Source organism: Colletotrichum costaricense, assembly GCF_030867565.1.
Source record: "Colletotrichum costaricense strain IMI 309622 chromosome Unknown Scaffold_1.1, whole genome shotgun sequence".
NCBI classification, from domain to species: Eukaryota; Fungi; Ascomycota; class Sordariomycetes; order Glomerellales; family Glomerellaceae; genus Colletotrichum; species Colletotrichum costaricense.
Genome location: NW_026848230.1, coordinates 3,753,990 through 3,766,074, shown reverse-complemented (window position 1 = coordinate 3,766,074; position 12,085 = coordinate 3,753,990). Strand labels below are relative to the sequence as shown.

The following is a 12,085-nucleotide window of genomic DNA, read 5'->3' as shown; positions in this document are numbered from 1 at the left end:
AATAGAAAATTCGTTGAGAAGTCCACAAGGTTGCTTTCCCAGATTCAGCCTTTTCAAAGGAGTTTCCAGGGCGGTGCTTAGCGGAGCAAGGCCGTCAAGGCTCTAAAATTCCATTTGCTACCTATCCACAAGCAAAGCTTCAGTTTTGAAGGACCATATATGAATGTTACATCATAGGACAGATCAAGGCATCCCGAGCGGAACATGACTATGGTAGAGAAAGGCTGTCAGAGGCATTTCGACGGGACAGGGATCTGCGGGACATATATCTTTCTTCGCTTCCATACAGCCAGACGGTTCGTGGCTTTCAAGGTAAGAGGCTGTCGATGATGGAGACCGGTTGACACCATTGTGACCACGATCATTTGAGTTTTGTGGCAGACACAATTCGTCAGATCATCAACCTCAACGAACTTCGTGGCTTGATTGATGCACTAGTGACTTCGTATCTTCAAGGCGAAACTTTATGTCTTCGATTCCAGGCTGTGGAAGTTTTTGCACCGCTTTCTGTTCCCTTCAACCTCCCGTTTTTGCCCGCTATTGAATTTACACATGAGCCGCTCCGGCATCAACCGCTATGGTTTTATCAACAGTAAGGGTACGCACTACGGGTCTCTAGCGATCCTAAAGAAAGATTTCCGAAATCCTTCGTGTGGCTTAACTGGAATTAGAGTACCAGGAGGTAGGGCTTAAAACCGAGGAAAGAACAAGGGCTCTCTTCGAGGCTAACGAGAGCTCACATCATTCTGCAGGAATGACCTTTTGGCGATACTGTACTGACCAAAATGGACCTTGGAAGATTCTGATATGTTGCTGAGGGACACAAAGGTCGACAAGGAGGCGCAAGGTTGGAAGAGGCCAGTAGAGCGGCTTCCTTGTGGAGTTGCATCATCTTGCTATGAGATTCCCCCGTTGATAGCTTCTATGAGGCCGGATCATGCGACAGGCAACTCGGTATAACTCGGGAAACGGTACTGACCACGAGGCTGGACATATATTTGATCCGGAAGGGTGAGAACCCTGCTTGAAGGTCTAATCTGAGGCGTGGTACTTGTGAATGAACATGGACCTTGCGACGGAAAATATCCTTCCACTACCTATATGAAACGAATCTCTTTACTTCTCAAGGCATACGATTGCGCGACTAATGCCGCGAATGCTCCGTTCCAAAACGCTGGTATTTGTAGTGAGCCACAACGTTAGCAGTTTCTGTCATCAGTGTGACTTCTCGAGGTATTTTGCAGATTCGACAGTGCTTTTCGTTTCGTTGTTTACAACGAATTCAGTGGCCAGAAAGCTTCTGTTTGACGCACGTTGAGAGCAATAAAGAGAAATCGGGACGCAAATCTCGGTCAGAAGTGGTCATCTTTCATGTAGTCTACACTGAATATATACAGAGTGATGCCTGGGGATGACTTCCATTGCGATCCTCGATGTTGTGGGTGGGTGAGACCCACTGGACCAATTTGGAAGCTCCGAGGGGGCTCGGATGGGATGTACATATGGGCCTCGTGCCACAACAATCCTAGCTAGCAATCCAACCTCCTACATACACATCTTGACCCCCCCCCCCCCCATCTGAGCGGCATCTTACTGATGTGAGCTGCGGCTAGCCACATCCGCAGCCACAGGCAAGGCACAAAACACATAGCTAGACAGACAGATGGAGAATACAAGCTTAGTTCACACCACACATCTAGCCCCTACGTGGCCTCGATATGAGTAAGCTCACACTCGAAATCATTGAGAAAGAGGAGGGGAAAGGGGAACAAGACCACGGCCACAGGGGTAGGCGAGAAGACGAATACTGCAAAACGGCCTCCTTCTTTGCCTATTATCATCGAGACCCAGTACAAGGTCATCAAGCCAAAGGCACTGAATACCGGTGTTCTCGAGGTATCTATTATATAGTGAACATCCGGGCCAACAACGATGTCAGAACGTTAGGAACAGCGGTTGCGGCATCAATCTTAGCTTATCAATAGGTTCCCTTACATTTCGAACAGTTTGATTGACTAGCTCAAAGTACACGAACAGGGAACCCTCGTTAGCTACTAGATCATTCAAGAACCTGTCTTCCCCTTTATCACGGCTGACGGTCGGATCGTGGCTTCCTCATATGCGTGGACCACACCAACCATGCCAGGCAGTCGACCAGCGATGACAAGCTTGGATTCCAGAAGTGTTTGGAATCTTCTACCATCTAGCGTAAGGTGATGTAGTGTAGAACAGCATTTCAAGCGACTGTAGAAGACGTTGTTTGTCAACCACCTATGTCGAATTCCTCAGCTCTAGCCATGAGAGAACAATTCCAATCACGCGGCTGCTCCTCTACCCTCTAAGCGAAGAGAAAGAAAGACAGAAATGAAAGCCCAGACGACCTTCCGAGGACCTATGAAATTCCTACGCATGTATGACACTCTTGAATAGCGATGCGAGGACTCTCCACGAGACTCCGCGCAGCAATTCGGTGGCGACCCGGCATTCCCCACTACACTTAACATGAGCCGGTGATAGCATCAAACAAGTTTATTGGCTATAGAGGGTATCGAGACGAGCGGGAGGGTTATATGTTGCGCGCGTGTGAGAGTGAACATAGATAGGCCTGGTGGTGACTCGGACATATGCAACTAGGGACCCCAAGGCGGCACCTCAACAGCAAAGCGGGCATGATTACTGGAAGATGTTAATTTCTTCTGCTTATAGTAAGGGCTGTCTTGTAACTTACTCTGCGTTCTTAACCGCCTTCTCGGGATCTTCAAGGGCAAACTGCTTGCAGTAGTCGACATCATACCCATAGTCAGTTGTCCCTAACACATCTCGAAAGTGCGTCGCCTCATGGATGATAGTACTATAAAAATCTCAGTCAGACACAATCCTTTGACTCACGATCATGAGAAGACACAGGTGCCCTCAAGGTCGAGACATGAACTCACTCCCACTGATTGCGATGCCGCCCAGCAGGCGGAAGCATCGCCTCGTTGAAATACACACTACAAATCTTGACGTCGCCGTACGTGCCGCCAATAGTCGCGTATACAGCGGTGCTGGTACACGAGCAATCGTATGAGAACGTAGTGGCCAAATCAGGCGCGAATTTCTGTTTTAAACATTGTTAACTCATATATCCATCGTCTCTCTCCCTCTAGGTACCATGAGACTGAAAAGCCCCGCCAGACGTACCTTGAAAGCCGTCAACACGCGATTATAGCGGTCGGTGCTGAACTTTCCGTACCACGTTGTCTGGACATCGCTACCATTGGGGTTATCCTCCAGGTGCTCAATCGCCGCAAACGACTTGTTGGTAGCTCGCTCGATGGCCGCTTCGAGGGTGACGATTTGCGCGGCGGTGCAGGACTTGAAGGTCGCGGCTAGGGTGCCGGACACGATGGACAGGAGACCTGCCAGGTGAGAGATTCTCATCTTTGCCCTTTGGTTTGTAGTCCGAAGCAGAAAGCTGTCTACGATGTTGAATCAAGTCTATCAGTCTTCAAAGGTTGAGGGTTCGCGAAACCTTTATTACGGGTAGAAAAGCGGATGTGGTGTAATCGCACCATGTCGCTAATTCTTGGCAGACATGCATTAGGAAGGTACAAGATTGCCGGCTTCCAAGTCCCTCTCTGCACTTTCCGTTCCAAGGTAGCGAACCGCGCAGGGATGCATTATCTCGTATTTTCGCTGTCGAGTTGCATGACGATTTCTGCATGGCTTTACTTCAACATCACCCTTCCATGACTCCAACTTTTACTTCCCGCTCATCAGTTGCAAGTATTCCGACGACTTTCTGGGCCTTGCGTACTGGAAGATGGAGTGATCTTTGATAAGTGGATGAGTTTCTCAAGGAAACGTGCCCAAGTTCTGTTGAGATCATACATCGTCGGAAAGCCGCTTCTCAGCGATGAAGTCATCGATGCGGATCGGAGCTTCATCTGCAAAAAGGTCCTCTCACGTCACCTCTGAAAAGTCAGAGTGGGATAATTGCCAGAGGGCTTCTCATGAGCACTATCGCCAATAGTAGTAGTCACGACGACATGCGTCTAAAAGCAACCGGCCGGCACGCTCAATCCCCTTCTAATTCCTCAGCCAGTCTAATATAAAGGCACGATTATCTCGCCGTGTCCGATCTCAAGGCCAGAAACCTGGAGTTTTTGAGCTGAAATGGCACCGCAAATTTCCTGGTGACTATCGAGTCTTGAAAGAGTGGGTTAATTAGAAAGAGAAGATCCATTACGATGCAACTTGTTGATGAAAAATAACTTGGTATCAGAGAAACGCCACGTCAACAGCCCAAACAGTAACAAAAGACCAAACAGATACGCCGATTGACTCAAAGCAAGGCCACGAGCCACAAACTAACAAGCTCCAACCCATCCCGTACCTAGTCAAAATTCTCTAGGCAGGATTCGCCTGTGCTATAGAAGAAGTTAAGTCGGGCAATGCGGATAACGGATCGGCGAACTCCTCTGCAAAGTGTATCCCGCGCCTCTCGGAGGTCCCGCGTCCGCACCCGTATATTCGTAGACCCACACCCGGCCGGAGGGCAGCGGGCTTCCCGGACAGGGACACTTTACCTTAAACCTCTTCATCTGGCGCTATCTTCATCTTGCACCTTGTCGATCTTCCCATAGACAATAGCTCCGGTGAAATGAATCAACAAGAAACATATGCGATGCGTCTGTTTCGCTACCTTTTACACGACTTCTAAACCCTGCTTTCCTTAATTACCGCCTTATTGAAGTAAATGAGTGTCAGGCGCCGCAACTCAAGGCAAGATCAAAGCAGCCCCCGAACTGGAACCAGCTAGACGATCGTATCTCTGAAACGATACTTTGAGAATGTTATGGCTAGAGCTGGTCAGTCATAGTGAGGCAAGGCACATTGACAGGAGACGCCCCCGTCCGACACGGATTAGATGAGCCCTCGAACCCCTTCTCCAACCCTACCAGCTGAGGCTCCCTCAACTGCTTTCCCAACCTCACGCGACCTCACTTAATGAAAACAATGAGAGAATACTCTAGCCTTTCAATCAGCTCAAAACAGACATGAGAAATAAGCAGATATAAGAAGCATAACAAATCGTTAAACCCAAAGTGACGTCTCTCAAGCTCATCCCGCAACGCCTCCTCCCCAAAGTCGCCCCAACTAGCCAGCCGGCCGGCCACACATCTCCGGACGAGACCGAGCACGAAACCCCTCACCCTCGAGGCTAACCTCCGTGCGTAATGGTGTTCGCGCCAACTCTAAGACCAGTTCGCGCAAACCACCTCACGGGACCATTATTTCTGGGTCCTTTACCCCCCAGAACCTCTGGTCTCACTCCTTCAGGACCCGATCCCCTTCCCAGAGGCGTCAATCGTTCATGGCCAAGCACGCACAAAGTGGATGGGATATATCATATGCAAATCCAATAGTGCTTTCTTTTTTCTGAAATTGACATGATAGCCGCTGGGCCCAATCACTCCACACGTAAAAGTCATAAATATCTCTCGCTTTCCCAAATCTGTGAAAATGATAAAAGATGTATAAATTCAATGTAGAGATTCGCTTCTCGCTTTCAAGGGCTCCTCGTCCAATGCTGCCGTTAGATAACCAAAGCTCCGCGCATACAAGTATCATCATCTCCTGCTACATGCTTCCTCTTACATCTGCCCCCGCCGTACTCATCAGCCCTCAATGGCAAGAGTCTCGCGGTCACGCTCTCGGTGGCGGTGGTGATGGTCATCACGTCGCCTCGAGTCGTCTTCATACTCGTCTTCGTCTCGACGGTGTCTGCGGTGGCGCTCTCTGTCGCGCTCCTCGTCGTACCGGTCATCATCGCCGTCTTCCCTCCTGTGATGACGGTGCTTCCGCTTGTCATCATCTTCGCCATCGCGGTCACGTCCACGGTCCTGGTCCCGGTCGCGATCGCCGCGGTCCCGGTCCTTACCAGTCTCTTCACGTCTCCGTTCTATTCCACTTGTTAGTCCATGCCAGAGCAAGTGCTTCTAGTTTCCCAACATACCTCTCAAGACCTGTGTTGCGGCGGCATAGGCCTGGATCTCCTCCTTGCTGAGAACGCGAAGGACAATGACGAAGTCGTCTCTGACTTCGAACCGCTCCTTGCCAACGGTCAAGGCCTCAGGATTTACGATCTTCCGGCTGATCTTGGTCCATCGGGCACCAGGAGGAACTTCCCTCAGTTTCTTGTCATCCTTGTGAGGTGCCACACCCTCACGAATTGGGTTGTCCTCTTCGGGATACTTCTTGGGTGCCTTCAAGATACCCTTGAGAGGCTTTGCGTCTGACTTGTCGCGAGGCGGAGACACGACGCGGACCTGCTTCTCGTCACGAGGTGGTGTGAGATCGCGGTCGCGGTCACGGTCGCGATGTTCATCTCTAGATGAAGTAACGATCGAGTCGGCCGAAGGGAGTGAGACGGGCGATTCCCTCTTTGGTGGCGGTGACTCCTTCTTGGGTGAAGGTGTGCGTTCCTTCGGCTCCTTGTGTGGCTCGCGGAACGGAAGATCAGCGTATGTTTGCTTGTCTGATCTATCATCTCTTTCAGGTCGTTCAGGCCTGTCCAATCGGTCGGATCGTTCGTATCTCTCAGACCGCTCTGGACGTTCTGAGCGCTCCAACCGGTCAACGCGGTCTGACCTGTCGACAGGAACCGGAACCCTTTCTGGCTTGTCATCCTTCATGGCTGCCAGTTGCTCCTTCAATTCCCGAATGTCGTTGGTGTTGGTAGGATTGAAGCCAATCTGCCGCTTAGGACGCCTCGACTTTTGCTCGTCATCTTCCGGGGACACATCTCGTTGTGCAGCTGTAGAATCGCCCGTGAGCTTGGCTTCAGCATCCCGGCGATTGCGGTCGCGATCACGCTCTCGGTCACGCTCTCGGTCACGCTCTCGATCGCGCTCCTTTTCACGCTCCTTTTCGCGATCACGGACATCTGCCTCTTGCTCGGCGGCGGCCCTGCGAGTTTCAACAATGACGGGTGCACGATCACGAGGGTCCCGAGACTCCTCCCGAGGCTTGTATCTCTCGGCAGCACGCGCTCCGGAATCCTCTTCATCGCTTCGGCGCCGGGGCTCCCGGGACTCCCGCTCCGACTTTTCGGGGCGCTCGTCCTTCTCTTTCTCCTTCTCCTTTTCCTTCTCCTTCACGGCTGAGCCGAGGCCAATCGCGGTGGCGGCAAGACCAAGTCCCGCACTCAACTTATCACGCAGGCGCTTCTTCTCGGCTTCGTCCTCGTTAGCTGTGCTAGTCCGCCGCAGATGGCGATCCTTGTCCGTCTCGAGGCGGGCTGAATCACGCTTGGAGCGATCCTTTTCGTCCCGGCGCTTAGATTCATCGTCGGATCCTCTCTTGACATCCGGAGGAGATGTTCGATGACCACTTCGAGACTCTGGTCGGGGGCCGCCGCGCGACTCTGGTCTATATCCAGTGCGCGAGTCTGGGCGATAACCATTTCGAGACTCGGGTCGTGCCTCTCTACGTCGGTCCTCGAAATCGCCGCCAACGGGAGCTGAGTCCGTACGGATACCGAAACCACGGCTGGTGACTCCATTATCGTAGTAATCACCACTGCCGTAAATGGGATCATACTTGCGATCAGGCTCCCGGGCCTGCCGCTGAGCCCGATCATCATCGCGACTTCGGTAGTAATCCTCGTGATGGCTGGATCGAGGGGGCCCCTCATTATACACGGATACAGGCCGCCGAGAGGCAGCCGCTCCCGCGACAGTCGCTGCCGCTACGGAAGTTGCTGCGGCGACATCCATGGAGGAAGGGATACCACCAGTGGAGCGTCGGCTGGTCGGGCTTGGGGGCACTGGTAGATGGATAGGCGCCGCAGGGGCTGCCGGAGGAATTGAGCCTTGGGCTGGGTCGTATACGTTCGTGGAAGAGCGATTAATCTTATCCAAGCCCCAGGTGGTGGGCGGAGGGCCTGCTCGCTGTCGACCAACATCATATGCACGACTAGTGCTTTCAGTTGTCGTAACATTAACACTCGGTCGGTAATAGCCACGGTCGATGCTCTCTCGCCTGCGTGATCGTGAAGGTGGCCGGGTGTGATCCAAATCGTATCTTGCCAAGTCGCTTGGAGTAGTGTATTCGTAGCCATCCGTGCCGCCAATGTCGACTGGGGCATTTCCATGGCGGGACATATTGGTATAAATGGCCGAAGACCTCGAAGGGCGGTACGAATCGTGCCTAGACGATGTAGGATCGAGGGTTCGCTCGCGCATGCGGGTGAATTCTTCGTTGTCCATGGTTGCGCTGTAAGAGCCACCGCGGTGATGGCTTCGGGAACGTATGGATGACGCAGGCTGCGTGTAAAATGTCGAGTCGCTGGAGCGATACTCATCGCGAGTCGGGCTGCTATGTCTGTTGCTCGACGAGTGGTGCGACGATGAACTGGCCTGCGGCGGTCGGGTCGTCGTGGTAACAATGACTGGGCGGGCAGAGGTAGAGTCGAGGGTCGATGAGCGATGAGAGCGATTGCGGCTCGCTTCTCTCAGGCCTGGGCCGCGGGCGAGGGGGTCTTTGGTGACTGCATAGGTAGTGGTCGTGGTTGTGGGCGTGCCAGAATGATGGCTTCGAGAACTGCCAGAGGCATATCTCGTCGAAGACGTGGGCATGACATGGATATCACCCCCGTACATGGAACTGTAGCCAATACTGGTGGGAAGCGAAGCCCTGGCAGGATTGAAAGTCGGCGACCGCGGCCGAGCGGTAGTGTACCGCGATGAGGAGTAGCGGTGATCCATGGCAACGTCCACTAGTCGAGTCGTCGACAAATCGTGCTACTTGTAGCTATCGCTTGTGGCCGCCGAGGTGCTTTCTCTTCCGGATGAGTTGAATGAGGCAGAATGCTCAGCGCCTCGAGGGTGCACGTCGAGGGAGGAAGATGAGGTGAGGAGGGGCAGTCGGGAATTGGGTTGGGCGCTGACCACCTTGAACAGATGGATATGAAGCGGGACGGCCGTAGCGGCAGGACGCACGTCGCAACCACGTGAGGAATTCCGCCCTAAGGAAATTTGGTCTCGTCTTCTCTCACTTTCCTAATTTTTTTTCTTTCCCCTCTCGGTCGCTTTGACTTGGAGGTGCTTTGGCGCCCTTTTTCGGGTTGTCGCTTGTTTGGGCGTCGATGTGTCTCACTTTGTTTTCTGATTTTGGGCGATAGAGCTACCAAGTGGACGGTCCCCTATTTGTTCGCTTTTTTTCCCCTTTGCACGGAGAGTGAAAGAGAGAAAGAGGAGGGGCAAGTCGTTGGGATACCCGCTGAGATGGGATGTGAGGTGGATTCTTTTTGGTTGATGAGAGATGGCGGGGTTCCAGTCTCTTCTCAGATCACTTCAGTCTGTTCTCTTCCCGTTCCTCTGGTCGTGTTTGTGGTGGAAGACCCCCGTCAAATGGGCTGGGTCAGGTCGGGTTCTCAGGTCGGGCTAGCAGGTCGGGCTGGAGTTGGGTGGACTCTGTCGTCGGATCGCTGTCGAAACGTCCCAGTCTGTCTGTTGTGGACTGTACTCCGTAGTGGAAATCCAACTGCATGCATCTGCAGTACCGTCGGAAAAGAGGGGCGAGTCAGCTTTGTTAGGAGACTCAAGTGAAAGTTGAATGGGCGGGCGTAGTCTCAAAAATAGGATGAATGAATCCATGCAAGGTCTCCATATGGTTCCATACACTGTGGATGGTTGTGCCGAGTATAGACCATATGCATAGCGTGTTTGTGCATACAAGAAAGATGAGGTGAAGAAGTGGGATGTGTGTATGTAGGAGGAAGGGAGAATTACTTACCAGATATTGTAGTACAGAGATAACGTCACTGAGGCTGAGGCATCTGAGAAACGCAAAGAGAGAGAGCCAGAAGAGAAGGGGGGCAAAACTTGGGCAGTGGTTGAAGACACTGCGACGTCGAGTAGTCTGGGAGGGGGATTATCCCGGGCGCAATGACGGAGGGAGGAGTCGACTGATCCCTGTCGACTCAGCAGCAAGGATCGCGGGGGGTTCGCTTTGATGATGGATGCTGATGAATGGATGCACCGGACCCTCTCCAGGCCGCGTATTCTTATCCCCTTAGCAGCAGAGAGCGGGAAGTCAGGGAGACAGTCAGCAAACAATGGGACAATACGACTGGTTGCCCGAGAGCTTGTCTTCGGTGTAGCGGGGAACCGGCTGTAGTGTATCCGTACAAAGTACGAATTACTGAAGGCGTCGTGTCGGTGGTATCGGTACGGGCGTTGGCGAATTCTGCGAAAACCAAGGACTTGGGTGATAAGGCCAAGGATGTCACTCGGTCGAATGGTGTAGTATACGGGTTACTCGAGGCGCACAATGTTCCTCCAGTAGGGGTCTTTGGAAGATGGCGAGTGGCTGCGGTTATCCGGGCTTGACGACGGCTGGTCGCTTCTCGTCGTGACAAGGCTGCATGTAGCGCAAATGCCAAAGAGCGTCTTCTTCTCGGGTGCTGACCTCTGGACGTGTAGTACTGCAAATGATCACCAAAAAGTATTTGGTTGTACCTTGCCCCAAGCTGACGAGAAATATTGGTAGAAGATGGGCGGACGTGCGTCAACGTCAATGCCAATGCCGTGAGGTAGCGTCGCCGTCAGTGATGGGGCAGCCAACGAGATGACGGCAGACTAATCACACCAGTGCCGGGTGGCATGGCCTTTACCTTCCACTGTTAGGTAGAATTCTTAGCCCACCACAGTGACAGTCAAGCGCGTCGACAGCTGGATTGACAAGCAGCCACAGAGCCTAAGTATCCACACCTTGGTTGAAGGTGCTCAGACTCGAGGTCGAAGAGTTAGGCCAGTCAGAGGGTACATGCAGGAGCAGTTTGCTTGGCTAGGGCCGTTTCGTCTGCAGTGTAGATGGTTCTCACAAAGTTCAGATGAAAACCAGGCGGACGTCGCATGAGACGGGGGATTTCTGAAGTTGACATGCAATGCCTATCTCGGTGTCTGCTTTTCTGTGGCGTGTGGTGCTCATTCAGGCACCACAGCAGAAAGCCAAATTTTGCTCGGAGAATTCGTTGTCAAGCTATGAATGTCAAAACGGATTGTGGCTTTCCGACTGGCAGAATCAGAAGGAGCCTGGCTCCGTACCGAAACATGCAATTTGTTGCAAGTGACTGTTGATTTGTTGGCAACGACGCTGCTTGCTGACCGCTGACGTCTCGGGATGCGCAATGTGGAATGTGTCCTCCAAAGACAATGATGATGATATTGTGCAGAGGACTACGGAGCAGGTACACAGAAGATAACATGGATGGCCGCCTCGATCCAAAGTGCAAAAGTGTCCCGAGACAAGGGAGAGACGAGGGCGCAGGTGCCGCAGAATGAACTCAGCCAAGATTGGTGTAATTATTCCGACCCAAGGGTCCGACCTGATGGCGTTGGCTCAGGAGAGTGAAACTTCAGGTAGCAGAGCCTTCCCGCGGAGGGATATGAGACGGTCTTCCGTACCTCAGAGGCGAGGCGAAAAACCCTGCCATTGGTGTGAGCAAGCATGCAGTTGACGGGTTGATGGCTGTTGGCAAGGTGTTGATGGTGTGCAAAACGGTCGCTCTCTTGCCGTTTTGGGAAGCCGGTTGTCGTCCATGTCGATCACGGCGATGACGTCCTGCTGGGCTGGACGTGAATCAGGACTGAGGAGCTAATGTGAGGCCAGGATTAGGACCGTACCGGACTGGTCAGTTGGCGTCTGGCGCTTCTCAGGGCACGGCGAAGTTTCCCATCCTAGATTTCAATCTTTCCAGGCAAGATATGGAGAGTTTGGCCTCGTTTCTCCGGTGCTTGGTGGAATAGTGTTGAATAACTCTATTGCCGATTGGTAAAGAGAGATCCTGCTGTGATAGCACATCGTCAAGAGGCGCCGCTCCAGGGTGCTTAATTCCGAGACTCCATTTGTCCAAGATCCTTCATCGACTCGAATATTGAAGTCGCAATTCGTCTCTTCTGCGGGATGAACGGAATATGGCCCATTGCCCTGGAGATTCGACGGCGCCGAACCGACTGCTGATGCCTAGGGCAGGGGAACTGCTCGGGGTCCCTGACTAACAGATACGGTCGGTGGCCAGTGACAACTAGAAAGG

General features: G+C 52.6%; 4 protein-coding genes across 4 annotated transcripts; 1 reads left to right on the top strand and 3 right to left on the bottom strand.

Annotated features, from left to right (window-relative positions):
- Positions 1 to 1,411: 1,411 nt before the first annotated feature.
- On the top strand, positions 1,412 to 2,217 carry CCOS01_01307 (uncharacterized protein; the record flags this gene model as incomplete). Its single annotated transcript, XM_060449503.1, has 4 exons — positions 1,412 to 1,438; positions 1,701 to 1,716; positions 1,787 to 1,896; positions 2,059 to 2,217. 4 exons carry the CDS (start codon positions 1,412 to 1,414, stop codon positions 2,215 to 2,217), a joined length of 312 nt encoding a protein of 103 aa, XP_060320941.1.
- Positions 2,218 to 2,630: 413 nt separating this feature from the next.
- On the bottom strand, positions 2,631 to 3,423 carry CCOS01_01306 (neutral protease; the record flags this gene model as incomplete). Its single annotated transcript, XM_060449502.1, has 4 exons — positions 2,631 to 2,676; positions 2,729 to 2,851; positions 2,937 to 3,100; positions 3,184 to 3,423. 4 exons carry the CDS (start codon positions 3,421 to 3,423, stop codon positions 2,631 to 2,633), a joined length of 573 nt encoding a protein of 190 aa, XP_060320940.1.
- A 2,240-nt stretch (positions 3,424 to 5,663) lies between these two features.
- CCOS01_01305 (uncharacterized protein) lies at positions 5,664 to 8,753 on the bottom strand (the record flags this gene model as incomplete). Its single annotated transcript, XM_060449501.1, has 2 exons — positions 5,664 to 5,947; positions 6,002 to 8,753. 2 exons carry the CDS (start codon positions 8,751 to 8,753, stop codon positions 5,664 to 5,666), a joined length of 3,036 nt encoding a protein of 1,011 aa, XP_060320939.1.
- A 1,342-nt stretch (positions 8,754 to 10,095) lies between these two features.
- CCOS01_01304 (uncharacterized protein) lies at positions 10,096 to 10,933 on the bottom strand (the record flags this gene model as incomplete). The annotated part of the gene is made up of 3 exons (XM_060449500.1): positions 10,096 to 10,161; positions 10,320 to 10,474; positions 10,816 to 10,933. 3 exons carry the CDS (start codon positions 10,931 to 10,933, stop codon positions 10,096 to 10,098), a joined length of 339 nt encoding a protein of 112 aa, XP_060320938.1.
- Between the last annotated feature and the right edge of the window lie 1,152 nt (positions 10,934 to 12,085).